Source organism: Pelmatolapia mariae, linkage group LG3_W, assembly GCF_036321145.2.
Source record: "Pelmatolapia mariae isolate MD_Pm_ZW linkage group LG3_W, Pm_UMD_F_2, whole genome shotgun sequence".
Classification (NCBI taxonomy): Eukaryota; Metazoa; Chordata; class Actinopteri; order Cichliformes; family Cichlidae; genus Pelmatolapia; species Pelmatolapia mariae.
In genome coordinates, this window is record NC_086229.1 from 25,877,609 (window position 1) to 25,894,339 (window position 16,731).

General features: G+C 40.8%; 1 protein-coding gene across 1 annotated transcript in view; it reads right to left on the bottom strand.

Annotated features, from left to right (window-relative positions):
- Window positions 1–334: 334 nt before the first annotated feature.
- LOC134621395 (NLR family CARD domain-containing protein 3-like) overlaps window positions 335–16,731 on the bottom strand; it is a 29,122-nt gene continuing 12,725 nt past the window's right edge. The window contains exons 2-8 of the mRNA XM_065470139.1: window positions 13,251–15,042; window positions 10,762–10,935; window positions 10,395–10,568; window positions 7,300–7,473; window positions 4,057–4,103; window positions 3,811–3,881; window positions 335–421 (exon numbers count right to left, since the gene is read on the bottom strand). Coding sequence (XP_065326211.1) covers window positions 335–421; window positions 3,811–3,881; window positions 4,057–4,103; window positions 7,300–7,473; window positions 10,395–10,568; window positions 10,762–10,935; window positions 13,251–15,042 — 2,519 coding nt within the window. The remainder of the gene's footprint in view (window positions 422–3,810; window positions 3,882–4,056; window positions 4,104–7,299; window positions 7,474–10,394; window positions 10,569–10,761; window positions 10,936–13,250; window positions 15,043–16,731) is intronic.

Consider the following 16,731-nt stretch of genomic DNA (forward strand, 5'->3'; position numbering starts at 1 on the left):
GTGTTAGTTTTCCACCACACATAGCGTTTTGCATTTTGGCCAAAAAGTTCCATTTTGGTCTCATCTGACCAGAGCACCTTCTTCCACATGTTTGCTGTGTCCCCCACATGGCTTGTGGCAAACTGCAAACAGGACTTCTTATGGTTTTCTGTTAACAATGGCTTTCTTCTTGCCACTCTTCCATAAAGGCCTTGGTAGGTTTACAGTTGTGCCATACTCCTTAAATATCTGAATGATGGCTTGAACAGTGCTCCGTGAGATGTTCAAGGCTTGGGAAATCTTTTTGTAGCCTAAGTCTGCTTTAAATTTTTCAATAACTTTACCCACTGGCTCTCTAAGGATTCGGAGTGATCTGGACTAAGAACCTCTGGATCTTCTTCAGCTTTTTCTTCAGAAAAGTGATCATGTTGTCCTCCAGCAGCTGGAACAGAATACTTTATGAATGAGCCAATCAGACTGAAATCATGGAGCCAAACATCAGATCCATGTTGGACACAATGACAATCCACTGGTCTACAAAGAGCAGCATGGAGATGACTGTGAACAGAATAGATGTAAAATAGTTGTTGTACATGTACAGACCATAAATATGGTGTCCAGGCGTGTTTGATGCTGCTGGGCAGACTGACCACTGGGAATATGTCCCCTTTTTATATCCTACTTTGATATGAGTGTAAATAAAAGTAAAGCCTCCAAGCTTAATGAGGCTTCACCTCAATAAACCTCCCCTCAATAAGGCTCCACAGTAACTTCCATTTTCATCCACGCTGATGTTCAGTGTGAAACAGCTGGATTAAAGCAGTCCAGGATTCACTGTTTCTATCACATTAACTCTCAGAGGCACTAAAAGGAGCTTTAAACCACAGGGCTTTTCTCTGCCAGCTCTACAGTGTGGGGGCTGAGTCCAGCTAATATGTGTGTGTGGGGGGCATCTCCACACCTCTGAAAAAGGTTTATCTTTAAATTAATGTGTGTGCAATAATTAGATTAATAGTAGATTTTTTTTTTTCAGTTTTGGAGCCAAAGATCAGTAAATACATTCCTCAATGAGACTGAATGAAGGCACAACACATGCTTGAGAACAGCACACATGATCATGACATGACACATGATTAAAAAGCAGCATCCAACCATTATAATGTGGCTTCTTTTATTCCAAACGAGCTCACATGCACTTATAAAAGAAAACAGCCAATGTTATTGTTATCATTTTTATTTAGCACATTTAATTACAACAGCAACACTGAACAAAGTGGTGTACGGAAATACAAAATAACTCATACCAAATAATTTATAATAATAGTACCAAATGCCAAATAACTCTCATAATCTATTAAAAAGTCAGTGAATGCAATTTTTTTTTTTTTTTGTAGATGAAATTTGAAAATATTGACAGTAGAAGCCTGTCTGATGAGTAAGGGGTTGAAATCCTTGATCACCTCTGTAAACAAGCCTAGACCCTGCTATAGCTAAAAGCAAAGAATCATTATCATTTGATCTAAGAGATCTAGAAGGTGGATAAGGGTGCAAGAGGTCAAATACTAACCCAAAAGCCTGTTAATTCAGGGCTGTTTAAGTCAATAATAAAATTTTAAAATTAATTCGGACGTAAAAAAAAAAGTAAGCCAGTAAAGAGAGGCAAGCACCAGGGAACTAAGTTAACATCTTTATTTCGTTTCAGAAAACGAGTTGCAGCACTTTGGACCAACTGCAGCCTTGCAAGGTAGGTCTGACTACCTCCAACATATACGGAGTTACAATAGTCCAGCTGGGATGTAATGGAAGCATGTATCAGCTGTTCAAAGTTTTTAGAATATAAAAATGATTTCACCTTGGATAAAAGCCTCAGTTTGAAAAAGCATCTGAGCTAATCTGTTTTTCAAAGGTGAAATTGCTGTCAAATATAGCCCACAAATTGTTGCCATTTGACTTAATAAAAGGCTCAAGTCTGTGTAGATTAAAATGAGATGTGATGGGATTACCACTTGGTTCAAACACCATCACTTTGGTTTTGTTCTCATAAACATTAACAAAGTTAGAGGCCATCCAGACTTTAATTTCACCAACAGACTGAAGGAAAGTTAAAAGTGGAGCAGAACAGCTTCACTTCAGTTGAAGAGAAATCTGAATGTCATCGGTGTATGAATGGAAACAAGCATGTAAACGCAGAATAAAATTGGCCCCAATATAGATCCCCGAGGAACACCACAAGTACAGGGAGCTGAGGAAGACATTAAATCTCCAAAAACCCCTGTTTGACGGCTATGACATGACCTGAATGTGTCATTACTTTTTTTAGCTCTAGACTGTGAAGACCAATAAAGGTTGTCCATTCACTTAAACAGTCAGATCGAAAGTGTGATCTTTTTGGAAGCATTACTGTAGTATATAATACCTGTAAAAGGTTTGGACACACCTTTTTTTTATTTAATGTTGTTTTATTTATGTCCACAACATTTACATTGAAGATGTCTTTGATATCAAGTACTCAGATGAGTATTATCATGTCTTCGTCTCATGTCTCCTGGGTTTTCCAAGCACAGGTTTTTGCCACGTTCAAGGTTTTGTTCTTCATCTTTTGTGTTTCACATTTATTTTCTCCCAGTTCGGTTCTAGTTACTTTCTTCCTAGTGTATATGCTTTTTGTTTTTGTACCTTTCTTATCAGTCATATCAAACGGCTTGCATTTTGTTATATCCAAGTTTTCTTCTCGTTCCTTCATGTCTGCATTTCAGATCCGATCCTCAAATTTATACAGTCAGCTTCGCAGCCAGACAGTGACAATAAATCCCCAACGGTACCACCAGTAAAGCACCATCACACCTCCTTCTCCATGCTTCATGGTGGGAACCGTGCATGTAGAATCCATCCGTTCTCCTTTTCTTCATCACACAAAGACACATCAAGTGGAACCAAAGATTTCATCAGACCGAAGCACAGATTTCCACTGGTCTAATGTCCATTCTTTGTGTTTCTTGGCGCAAACAAATCTCTTCTGCGTTTTGCTTTTCCTTAGTGGTGGTTTTGTAGCAGCTATTTGACCAGAAAGGGCAGTTTCAGGAATTTCTCCAAAACGTGTTGATCAGACAGATCAGACAGACATTAAATGTTGCTTTATAAACTATTAAGCCAATACATTCATCTTATATGGCTGAAGCATTTTCAACTCATTAGTTTGCAAAAATGATTGCTAAAGTTTACAAGGAATCATTTAACAGTTTAAAACATAAACTGATTGAATTTATGACTTTGAAAATGAGTTTGAGCGAAAGAGACAGACATGTACAGACTGAATTATCTCTTCAACAGTCAGAGTGTTTCTCTAACAGGAGGTCACTCTTTACACTCAACTAAGCACAGACTCACTGAGGAACTAGAACAGATCCAAAATCCAGGATAAAGCATTTCAGTGATTGTGGTTTTGAAGGTGTGGAGGTGGATCAGAGTGTCAGAGGAGACTCTGTAGAAGGACAGAGTGCCAGCAGGACAGTCCACATACACTGCTACTCTGTTAGAGACAGAGGAGGAGGAGGAGGAGATGGATGTTTCTCTGCTATTGTGCCAGACAGAATAAGGACTATCATCAGAGCAGCTTAGGCTCCAGGATTGATCATTCTGTCCAAACCTACAGTCATAAGTGTCTCCTTTTCCCCTGATTCCTTTGTAACTCACTGATATATCAACCCTTCCTCTCCACTTGACCTCCCAGTAACAGCGACCAGTCAGACCATTTCTACACAGCAGCTGAGGATGAACATCAAATCTTTCTGGATGATCAGGATATGACTGAACCTCCTCCACATATGTCACCTTCCTGTTGTTGTCAGACAGTTGGAGGTTTGTGTTCACTGTGTTTGCGTCGATTCTGAGTTGACAGGAATCTGATGGAGAGAACAAACACAATCTAGCTGCAGTTATTGATCCATCATCTGTTCATTGATTGACACTTTGATGATGACTCCTGACATCAGAGATATGAATTAGTGATGTGACAATTTGAAGAGGGTTGAATGTGGCCTGTTTTGTTTTCATGAATCACAATAAAAATACACTTACACTTTCTCAGACCTGGTCTCAACCATCGGACTCCAGCAGGCTCCAACCTGAAAGGAGGAGGGGGGTCAGACAAGCACAGTCTCTTTCAGCATGCACACATGGACATTACATGGCTCTCATGCACGTACTGTTAGACACTGATAAAGGAACTAGAGATGCACTTATCCGATATCACGTATCGGTATCGGTCTGATATTGACCTAAATTACTGGATCGGAGAAATAAAAAATGTAATCCGATCCATTAAATATCATGAAAACACCTCACAAAACTTGCAACACAGCGTAACTCGGCTCATAACCGTAGCACGTCGGAGCAGTATTTGCCACGTGATAGAGCGGCTGCATGTATTTGGAGCTTCACTACCTAACCAGTATTTCATCTCTGAGAAAGTTATCCCAGAGAGAAGTAAAGCAAGTGTGTAAGTTCATCTCTGAATGTTTGTAAAGTGTACCCATATTAAGCTTAACAAGCGATATTTGGAGCGACTGTATATTATTATATTATATATTTATTGGATTCATATCGGTATCGGCAGATATCCAAATGCATGATATCGGTATCTGTATCATAACAAAGTGGTATCGTGCCATCTCTAAAAGGAACAGTCCAACATTTTCTTTACATAGAACCCCAAAACAATGTGTGAGATAGTAAAATGTTTGCCTATCAACTTTTGCTCCCATTGAAAAGCTTCTCATTTTAGAACTTGGATTTTAAAATTTTTAAATGTAGTTTAAATTCAAAATATTTTAAGAAGTATGACACAATTCTAGGCATTTATACTTCACATAAGTATGAACCAAATCTGAAACAACAATTTATTATGAAATTTAATGATTTGTTGTATACTAAAGTAACAGAATTAATCTTCAAAGCAAATTCCATGTTACTCAAGTGTGTTGAACAAGTTTGTTCAATAATAGTTTTATTTAATTATGTTTTTACAGTTTAGGAGGTTAGATCATATTTGAGATATTTGAGGGTGGGTTACATGTGAGCTCATCTGTTTGAACATGAATAATATTACAAAATGTTTTACATCTGTTCAAAAAATTTCAGCTGTTCTTAAATTTGTGGTCAGAAGCTTACATGCATTTATTATAAGCATGAATTTCGTGGTAATTTGGAGCTTACAAAGGTTACTTGAAAGGTTATCCCCACTGTCAGCGTCAACCCACATATTTTAGCCTGAGTCTCACCGGGCTAAGACAGCTCAAATAACAAAATAAGGCAGTGACATCATTTTAGAGAAACAGGGCCTCATTTATCTTTGGTTATGCAATATGCTGAAGAACAATCCCTACATAGCAAGCAGGTCTGGCCCGGATCTGGTATCAAGCCGGCACTGCTGACCGACTTCTGGCAAGGTAAGTGGTATGTCATCCAGATATGGGCCAGGCCTGGCATAGATGGCACTGTCTATGTGATGGCATATGTTTTGGGTTATGTTGCCCAAGCTCATAGAAAAGATGTTTGGCCAGATGTGGCATCAAGCTGTCACTTCTGACTGACTGACTGACTGACTAGTGTCATGGCAGAGTGTATGGCAGCCAGATGTGGGCCAGATCTGGCAATGACGCCACTGTTTATGCGATGGCATGCCATATCTGTCCCGATTGTGGTTTTGGTTTATGTGGCACTCAGTTCAAAGAAAGTGTTTGATTGCATGAATGTGGCATGTTGTATAGAGCATTTTGAATAATCCGGGAAGTAGAGGAGCGCTATATAAGAATCAGTCCATTCACTGTCTGAACAGAGTTTCCTTTGCCAGAGTTAATCCACACATGGGCCAGCACAGGACCACCAGTGTGTCTGCAACTGGCCTTGTGCTGGCTCGTGTGTGGGCCACCTCTGGAAAACCACATCTGGGCCACCAAAGGGCCATCATTCTTTGCGGTGTGTGGGCCATACCAATTTTGCTATGTGGGATATATTTGTCAGCCACAGGGCCACCATGACAATACATTGTGATGTTTAGTTAAGCTGGAGTTGAGACTGGAGAGTGTCAGAGTGCAGCTGGAAAGCTGCATGCTTGGGTGCCAAGCCAGAAAACAATGAAGAGACTGCCAGTAGTGTGTGTCATGGCAATCAAAGTGGAAAATAAACATGGACAGTGTTTCCACTTGATGATGTGGCTGCTGCATATTACATGGTGGGAATGAACAATAATCAGGCTGTAGTGCAGCAGAAGCACCTGGCAAAACTGCAGGAGCATGTGATTGGCAGTAGCAGAAGTGGCAGGTCGGGGCTACAGCATCACCATCCCCCATCCACTGTCGGTGTCGCTGCACAGGATAGGGGAGGGAGATAACTCCCAGATCTTCCTGGAGACCTTTAAGGCCACTGCTAAGGTTTATCAGCGGCAGAGTGGGCACCACGACTGTTGCCACTGCTGTCAGGGGAGCCCCAGATGGCGGCCCTGAGTCTGCCACCGTGTCTGCTGCTGAGCAGTAAGATCTTCTAGGCCAGAAGCTGCATGATGCAGCGGTGAGGTGGCAAGAGCCCGGGCAGTCAGAGAATGAGGCCCGCATGAATGTGTCTTTTTATGCAGAGATTAATTTGATATGAATCAGGGTGAGACAGAGAAAAATAATTTAGCAGTGCATTGTTAAACATAAAGCAATCTATCCAAATGGTGAAAAAAAAATGTGAGCAAAAGACATTTATTATTGTTCCTGGAAAAGTTCTCCTCGGAAATTGCTACATATTTATCTCTTCATTGTTCAACTAGAGTACAGTTTATGCTGTGAACGAAGAAAAACTGTTCCTACATGTGTGATTGTTCATATTACATCTGCATGAAACAAACAGGAAGTGAATGAAGAATGTAGGAAATCCCAAAAAGTTGATTCTGTACATCTGAATGTAGTGTTCTTAGTGGGAGAAAATGTTTGCCACTCATTCAAGTGACTTCTTCAGTAACAGCAGGTTTCCCCAAACTCATAAACAGTACATTTGCACAATAACTGAAAGTAACACCATTGAATGAACAATGGGCTATAAGCTCAGTTCCATTATCATTATTATGCAAATTCTCATGACTATTGATCAACAACTATTGATCAGTCATCAATAGCCATGAGTACCATTCCCAGACAGTTGAGGAATGGCTGCAATCACAGCTTTCTAAGATGGTGAAAGATGTACCCTTAGGTCCCCTCCTCAATTCAGAGAAGGGCTTTCCCTTTGCACTTGAAATGTATCCAGCTCTTCCTTCTCTAACAGACATTATCTCCATACCTAAGAGTGTCCAGTCTCCAGCGTGGATCCTTCAGTCCAGCCGACAGCAGCTTCGTTCCTGAAGCCCCTGGATGATTGTAGCTCAGGTCCAACTCTCTCAGATGGGAAGGGTTGGAGCTCAGAGCTGAGGCCAGCGAAGTACAGCTTTCCTCTGTGATCAGACAGCCTGACAGACTGCAGACAAACAAAACAACAATCAATCTGTAACCAGTGACTTTCTGTTTGTTAGAAACAATAACATCTAACCATCTGTTTGATTTAATTTAACTGTATTTACAACTAAAAAGAAAAAAGAATTTGGCAGCGCAAGTTAACTTACTTTACAATATAACTTGCTATGAAATATAAGCAAAAAAGCCCCATCAATAAGACCATCAGTGTGAGGAGCACTTTGTAGCATTGGGGATCAAGACTAGCCATTTAACATGGCTGTTTGGGTTGGAAGTGGGCGCAGGGGGATGTGAACGAAGAGAAAAGAACAAAAGACATACTGAGGACAGAGAGGACAAAAGTTAAGAATATGCATATAAAAGCATCAGAAGTGAAAACAGAAGAAATGCTCAGAGTATCATACCAAATCTATGAATAGCCTGAGCCTATAAGGAGAATAATGGATGAGCTAGCTGCTTCTCATAAGACAAAATATAAATGAATCAGTCTTTAATTTCTGAGATCTGTTTGACTTCAGCACTCAACCCCCCACCATAACCCATGGAAAAATTGGGCACCTGAACATGAAGCGGATGAAGGTGGAATATTGTGAGGGTTGATAAAGATGATGATGTTGATGTGAATCCAGGAGGAGTGGGTGGATGGTAGCATCACTATGCAGGATCAGTGTGAGAATATATCATCATCTAAAAAGCAGTACCCTCCATGGAGAAGGAGACTGTAGACTAAGACTAATAACAGACGTGGAAAACACCAGCTACTGGTAGACCGAGCAATCAAACGAGACTGCAAGACCAGGCTGACCAACCTGTGAACTGCACGATTTGATTACAAGAAGGCCTATGACTCAATTCTCCATACCTGGATGCTTGGACCTATACAAGACCAACAGGACCTAAGAGCCTTCATCAGGAACTCAATGGGAATGTGGTGGAAAACACTAGAGGCCAACTTCAAGCCCATAGCACAACTCACCATCAAGCATTGGATCTACCGAGTAGATGCTCTGTCCCCACTGCTGTTCTGCATAGGCCTGAACCCCCTCAGTAAGATCATTGACAAGACTGGCTACGGATACTGACTACAGAATGGAGCAGTCGTCAGCCACCATCAGTACGTGGATGACATCAACATGTATGCCAAGAGTGATTGAGACATCAATTCACTGATCCACATTAAAAAGGATATACAGCAATGACATTGGAATGTTGTTTGGACTCAAGAAATATAGTCGGATGATAACAAAGACAGGGAAGGTAGTCAGAACTGAGGGGATTGAACTACCAGAAGGCAAAAATGCAGACAAAGAGGACAGTTGCAAGTACCTGGGGATTCCACAGGCAAATGGGAACTATGAAGAGGCTGCTACCAACAAGTACTGGCAGACAGTAAGGCAAGTCCTGAGGAGTCAGGTGAACGTTAAGAACAATATACGGGCTATCAACACCTACGCATGATCAGGTACCCTGCTAGGATAATAAGCTAGCCAAAGGAAACAATAGAAACAATTGCATGCAGGGTTTCACCCCAAATCCAGCACCCTGAGGCTGTACGCTAAGCGGAAGGAAAGAGGTTGGGGATTGGTGAGTGTCAGTATTACCATCCAGGATGAGACAATGACCATTAACGAATACATCAGGAAGATTATCCCAGCTGAATGCTCAGTGAATACCTCGGGCATCAGAAACCCAAGAAAGAGGAGGAAGAGGAAGAAACATTATGGAACTACAGGCGCCTGTATGATATGGTATTTACCACGGGCAGATAGAGGAACTGACCGACATCCAGAAGTCCTACCAGTGGCTGGACAAAGCTGGACTGAAAGACAGGACAGAGGCACTAATCATGGCAGCACAGGAACAAGCTCTGAGTATAAAATCCATAGAGGCTGGGGTCTGTCACACTAGGCAAGATCCCAGGTGCAGGCTGTGTAAAGATGCCCCTGAGACAAGGGTCCAAGATTATAGCAGACCAGTAGTAATCGGAGCACTAGGAAGTGCAGATCCCAGCAACTCAATTGGAGATATCTGTCGAGAAGAACACAGTCCTAGGAGCAGCTAAGATACTGTGTAGAACCCGCAAGCTCCCAGCCCTCTGGTTGAGGACTGGGCTTGAAGGATAGATGGCCTGCAGGAGCATGAGGGGATTTTTTAAAAAAATATATAGTTACAGTGCTGCCCTGTATTGTGTGGGAGTTCTGTTCTCCCTGCCCCAGTGTTTCCCATAGGCAGTGTTTTCAGGCCTAGCCTGTTTTTTTCAGTTTTCAATAAGTTTGTAGTTTTCAGTTTCTCTCTTTGTAGTTTATGTTTTAAATCGCCTGCTGTGGCTGCATGGGAGTGGTGAAGCAGCGGGTTCAGGACACAGTGCCAGGGAAAGCTGGCTGGCACAGCGGATATCCATCACAGTAAACATGTCTTCCCTATTCCAGTTGCTGCTGTTCCAGTGGAAGAAGAGTGTGTGGTGCTGGGCTGAGATAACAGTTGAAAAGATGAACACTGAAAATCTCTGAATAAAACATTGACTTGCATTGCAACACTGTGTGTAGTTGGGTGCCTCTATCACACCTTCTTCCAGCCAAATAAATGAGTCACTTTTAGTTTTACTAAAACTAGGTCCTTATTTCATTTACACTCATAGTCTCAATAATATAAAGAAACATGGACAGTAACCAACACTTAAACATATAATTTGGACATTTTCTTAGGAATTTGGTATGTTATTGAAGCAAAACTGCACTAAATTTCAAAAAGAGCAGAAGAAACAATGAAAACGTTCCACTATGAAAAAACATAAGACAGTAATTTAGAAGGTAATAATCCATCCAAAGGCAAAGCTGACGATCAATCTTCTATAACGATGATCTATTGATTCAGTTATAAACATAATGTGTTCAATAATCTTTGATAGAAAATTTTTAAACTGACCTGAGAATTTCCAGTTTGCAGTTTGGACTTTCCAGTCCAACAAATAAATACTTCACTCCTGAATCCTGCAGGTCAGAGTTACTGAGGTCCAACTCTCTCAGGCTAGAGGATTGGGAGCTGATAACCAAGGAAAGAGCTTCACAGCTTCTCTCTGAGAAGTTGCATTGACTTAGTCTGAAAAAAATAATATGACCAAGAAAAGAAATGCTGGTGTTAAATTGTAACCAGGGTGCAGTGAGGAACTATTAGATAAAGCGATATTCTTTTTTTCAGAATTCTTTAATGCCGTACTTTGGGCTTGACATTTATTGGCTAGATATTTGATTTGTTAATTAAACAAACAAATATAATTGGACCTCAACCTGACCTCAGCATATTCAGTTTACAATTTAGACTTTGTAGTCCAGAAGATAGAAGTTGCAGTCCTGAATCCTGCAGTTGGTTGATACTCAGGTCCAGCTCTTTCAGACTTGAAGATTGAGAGCTGAGAACTGAAGGCAGAGATTCACAGCATTTCTTGGGGAGGTTACACACACTCAGTCTGGAAATAAAAAAAACCATCAATAATTAGCAATGATTTATCCAACATTTTAAATAATTTTTATTGCCTTTTCTTTAACAGGTTGTCTTGAAATTTTATAAATAATGAAAAATAATAAGAAACTACAACAAGCACTTGATCTGACCTGAGAATTTCGAGTTTAGAGTGTCGACTATCCACTGCAGCAGACAGCTTTATTACTCCTGAATCTTTCAGGCTGTTGGTACTCAGGTCCATCTCTCTCAGACTAGATGACTGGGAGCTGAGAACTGACAACAAATCTTCACAGACTCTACCTGAGAGGTTACAGCTGCTCAATCTAATAGAAAGCAAACAAAAATATATAAACTTAAACATTGTGTCTGGAAAAAATAAAAACATTATAAAATAACACAATTATACCAACATATCTAAAAGGAAAACAGGGAAGATTTTAATATCTGTGTTTATTCGGGCAAAAATAAGTTATATTTGTCCCATCTTGGACCATTTCTCTCATTTAATTCTCTACCTGAAGCAAGCAACTTACGCTTCTTTCCTTTTAATGTCACTAGCCTTAAAAGCCCACTTTTGACTGGCCAGTTTCAGGACATCTGCTGAAGGGCAGCACTCGGTCCTTAAGAACGGCACCCCTTTAGCTTCTACTTCTGAAAACAAACTTTAAAGAAACTTTCTGGCTCATGATTGAAAATAAAGTCATCTCATGCTGATGCATAAATTACAGAACCCGATTCTGGAATATGATAGTGAACATCCACACCACCAAAAATTACAGCAAGATACATCTTTGTTTTTTACATTATTACACTCATTACTAGGGCTGGGCCATATCATACCGTTCACGGTAATACCGGTAAAATGATGGGCAACGGTAAGAAAATAAAATATCGCGATAGAATATGGGTAAAACACGCATGCGCAGTGCCTTTGTTTTCATACGCACATGGCAGATGCTGCAATGCCGCTGCAGTTTTGGTGGTGGTGATGTGTACGGCTGGCAGCGGGAGAGCTGCAGCCGTTGAAGGTGGTATTCAGAATACAGTTACTTTGAAATAAAGGGATTACACTGCTGTATTTTCCTGTTTCATATGTTCAGCTATGCCCTCTCTATTTTGGTTTCCATGCCCCAAACAAAACACGCATTAAGAGACTAATAGCTATGTCTCAATCTCACGGCCCATGTCACTTCTACTTGTGAGGAGGGAGAAAAAGGAAAAGTATGAGCTGTCACCGAGCAGAAACGGGAGCTGGAAGCATGCAAATATAATAATAACCACAGCAGCCAAAAAGAGTGCCTGACGAGCCCAGTTGTAAGTACGCTATTAAGACCCAGCTGTACACTTTTTTTGTGTTTTTCTCCGAAACAATAAGTTCCATTGGAGCAGCCTTTCAATGCCTCTCTCTGTCTCTCGCTAGCAATTTGACCTAGACAAAGTAAAGCTAGTTTTCGGCTGTGAGCCCGACACAGAACCCGACGTATTTGATAGACAACTCTATCAATGAGTTGCCTCTCTGCATTTACTATCAAAAAAGCAGCAGCCAATCCTTCTAGCACTGGGATGCTAGGTTCTCATTCCTTGTCCCTCTTTTGCAAAATGCAGCAGCACACTTATGGCACCGCTTGCTTGTTCTTTCTTTATCCCTCATTTGTAAACACAGCAGCGAGTTCCCTATTATCGAATTGTCAGTTTCTCTGCATGTATCATTACCCCTCATAAGCAAATGCAGCAACATGCTTTTCTACCAACGCATTGCCAGTTTCCCTTCCCTCTATCCCTTTTACACAAAATGCAGCAATTTGCTTTCGTGGCACCAGGATGCTAGGTCCTCTTCCCTCATTTCCAATAGTAGCAAACTTTTCTATGAATGAGTCGCCAGTTTCCCTTTCCTGTATCCCCCATTGGCAAAATGCAGCAGCATACTTTTGGAACCAGGATGCCAGTTTCTCTTCCTCTATCTGTCCTATGCAAATGCAGCTGCAAGCTTTGGCACCGGGATGCCAGCTTCTTCCAAAGCTGATTACCATCACTTCTGTTCATTTCAGAAATCGTCACGGTAGTTAGCGCTACCTTAGCCAAAGTAAATTGTCGCCAAGGTGCTTGCTTATAGGTGGTTATACGATTGTTTGGTTTTTCCTCTAGATATTATCGTAGGGTCTTAAAGCATCTGTCACTGAAAACTGAGGCCATCTGACCTCAGGAAATCACATGATATGGTGGGGCCAGGTTTCACATTGAGCTCACCCGAAACACTGGCTGATTAGGTCCCACACCTGCTGTTTAAGTAAAAATAAGAATGAGTACAAATGTACTTACAGAGCTTTGTTGGAGGCTTTGACCACTGGCAGCAGCCTCAGAAGAGCCTCCTCTGAAGATGAGTATTTCTTCAGGTCAAACACATTCAGATCTTTTTCTGATGACAGTAAGATGAAGACCAGAGCTGACCACTGAGCAGGAGAAAGTTTATCTGTGGAGAGACTTCCTGATCTCAGGGATTGTTGGATCTCCTCCACTAGAGAATGATCGTTCAGTTCATTAAGACAGTGGAACAGATTGATGCTTTTCTCTGCAGACAGATTCTCACTGATTTTCTCTTTGATGTACAGTGCGGTGTCCTGATTAGTCTGTAAGCTACTTCCTTTCTGTTTCAACAGTCCTCGTAGCAGAGTCTGATTGGGCTGCAGTGAAAATCCAAGGAGGAAACGGAGCAACAAGTCCAGGTGTCCATTAGGACTCCGTAAGGCCTCATTAACAGCACTCTTGTAGAAGTGTTTCTTTGCAGATTCTGTTATTTGAGACTTGAAGATTATTTGTTGTTCTTCCAGCAGATTGAGTCCAGACTTGATGAAGGTCAGATGGACATGAAGAGCAGCCAGAAACTCCTGAACAGTCAGATGGATGAAGCAGAACACCTTGTCCTGGTACAGTCCTCTCTCCTCTTTAAAGATCTGTGTGAACACTCCAGAGTACACTGAGGCTGATCTGATATCAATGCCACACTCTGTCAAGTCTGATTGATAGAAGATCAGGTTTCCTTTCTGCAGCTGATCGAAAGCCAGTTTTCCCAGAGATTCAACCATGTTCCTGGTCTCTGGACTCCAGTGTGGGTCTGTCTCAACTCCTCCATCATACTTCACCTTATTCACTTTGGCCTGAACCACCAGGAAGTGGATGTACATCTCAGTCAGGGTCTTGGGCAGCTGTCCTCCCTCTCTGGTTTTCAGCACATCCTCCAGAACTGTAGCAGTGATCCAGGAGAAGACTGGGATGTGGCACATGATGTGGAGGCTTCGTGATGTCTTGATGTGGGAGATGATCCTGCTGGCCTGCTCCTCATCTCTGAATCTCTTCCTGAAGTACTCCTCCTTCTGTGGGTCAGTGAACCCTCTGATTTCTGTCACTCTGTGAACATACTCCGGGGGGATCTGATCAGCTGCTGCAGGTCGTGTGGTTATCCAGATATGAGCATAGGGAAGCAGTTTCCCCCTGATCAGGTTTGTGAGAAGTACATTAACTGCAGTGGGCACTGTAACATCAGTCACACTCTCAGTGTTGTGGAAGTCCAGGGGAGGGCGGCACTCATCCAGACCATCAAAGATGAACATAACCTGGAAGTCTTCAAAGCTGCAGATTCCTGCTTCTTTGGTTTCAGTAAAGAAGTGATGAACAAGTTCCACCAAACTGAACTTTTTCTGTTTTAGCACATTCAGCTCTCTAAAAGTGAATGGAAATATGAACTGGATGTCCTGGTTGGCTTTGTCTTCAGCCCAGTTGAGACTGAACTTCTGTGTTATGACTGTTTTCCCAATGCCAGCCACTCCCTTTGTCAGCACTGTTCTGATTAGTTCCTGTTTTTCAAGTGAGTCTTTAAAGATGTCTTCTTGTTTGATTGTTGTTTCTGGTTTGTCTGGTGTCCTGTTTGCTGTTTCAATCACCCTGACCTCATGCTCATTATTGACCTCTGCAGTTCCTCCCTCTGTGATGTAGAGCTCTGTGTAGATCTGATTCAGAAGGGTTGGGTTTCCTGCTTTAGCGATGCCCTCAAACACACACTGGAACTTCTTCTTCAGTTTGGACTTAAGTTTAGGCTGACAATTCTGAAGAGCATCTGAATAAAAAAACATTAAAAATATCCAGTCAAACCTGGTCTGAGGGTGCTATGAAGAACTTTGCTCACTGTTCAGCCTATTTTATCCATTATATTTTTTATGCTCATTCTACCCAAAATTCATCAAAAAGGGCTCCGGCATTTCCTAAATGTAATTCCTGAAAACAGTCACATTGCTTCAAACCCACAAAATACTGAATTACTTTACAGCTTTTCATATGTACCCAATCCTAACATACTTTACTTATTAATATATGTAAATTTTGCATTTTCTTTTTCTTTCATGAAGCACTCGAGTCAAATGAGTGACGCTGTTCATTTTTTTAAGGCAATCAGTTTCCATGGTTTTACCAAGTGAAGAAGACTGGCATTTATTTAACCCTTTAAGACCTACCATAGAACCAAGTCTGCCAGAGCTTATATTATATTTTTACATGCAGTAGTGCCATTTTTGGGAGCATTTCAAGTTGCTATACATCAATGCAACCATTATAGCCCATATTTTAATAATATGTATGGATTAAGTGCATAGTATTTACATAAATTGCAAAAAAGTGCAATAAAGTACAAACAAATTGAAAATCATTTTAGTTTTTTTAACATATATTTCTTGTTAGAGAAATTTAAGAGGCTTATCCCTCAAAACTGTAAATACAAAAAAGTTGCACAAAATAGTTTCCCACCACAGGAAATTTATTTTGAGTTTCTTCATACTTTTATTTTTGAGATACACCAATTTTTATATACTGCAGGAAAAAAACAAAATTAAAAATTATAGTGCAAATTTGCAAAAAAACAGCATATGCATCAAAATAAACTATTTCCAACAGTGCAATATAAGTCCAAAGCATCACAGAAATGACACAAAAAGTCATGAAGTCAAAGATAACTTTTAAAAACACCTGGACAGGCTCATGAGGCCCTGATGGTTAAAAAAAACTACATTTCCGCGAAAATGACGTCACTTCCGGGTTTGGGCGTCTATTACAACCTAGGAAGTGTTATGAACAGCTGATCGGATCGGCAAAGCGTGTTTCTGGAATATTTTGTTTTTGTTCCTGCAAGCGCTTTTTATGCAGTTTTTGCAAAGTTATATGTGGAAGGAAACTGTGACCTAGGACAAGCTGATGGCAAAAGATGTAAGTACAACTCCTCCGGTTTCATATGCAAAAAAAATTATTACGCTAGCTTACGTGGTTGCAGAGCTTTAAAAATAGTTACGCAAAACAGAGCGTGCCCGCTCCGACCGGTTTTAAAGGGTAAATACTGCTCACATTTGATCTTCTAAGTAGTTTCATAGGTTTATAATAATCATCAAAATACCTCCGTGTCCTTTGGAAAATATTTTGCAGCCTTTCAACACATCCAAACATATGTTATAGAATGAAGTTTCTTACAATTAATTCTGAGGTTTCACACTTTAATACCTCAACAAGCTGAAAGGTGACTATTCATATAGAGATAAATGAACTTACCTTGCAGAGCAGATGGATCAGAGTATAAATGCAGTTGAAAGAAGAGAGAAGGATCTATGGTCTGAAGGTGTCTGATCATTATCTTGCATGCTTTGTCTCCTTTTTTCCTCACTGTGTCAATAAAGCAACGTGCCTTATCAGCTCTAATAGGGTTCCCCTCCAATATCGATTCTTTCTCCAAATCATTGAAGACACTTTCTGTAACAAGGGCCTC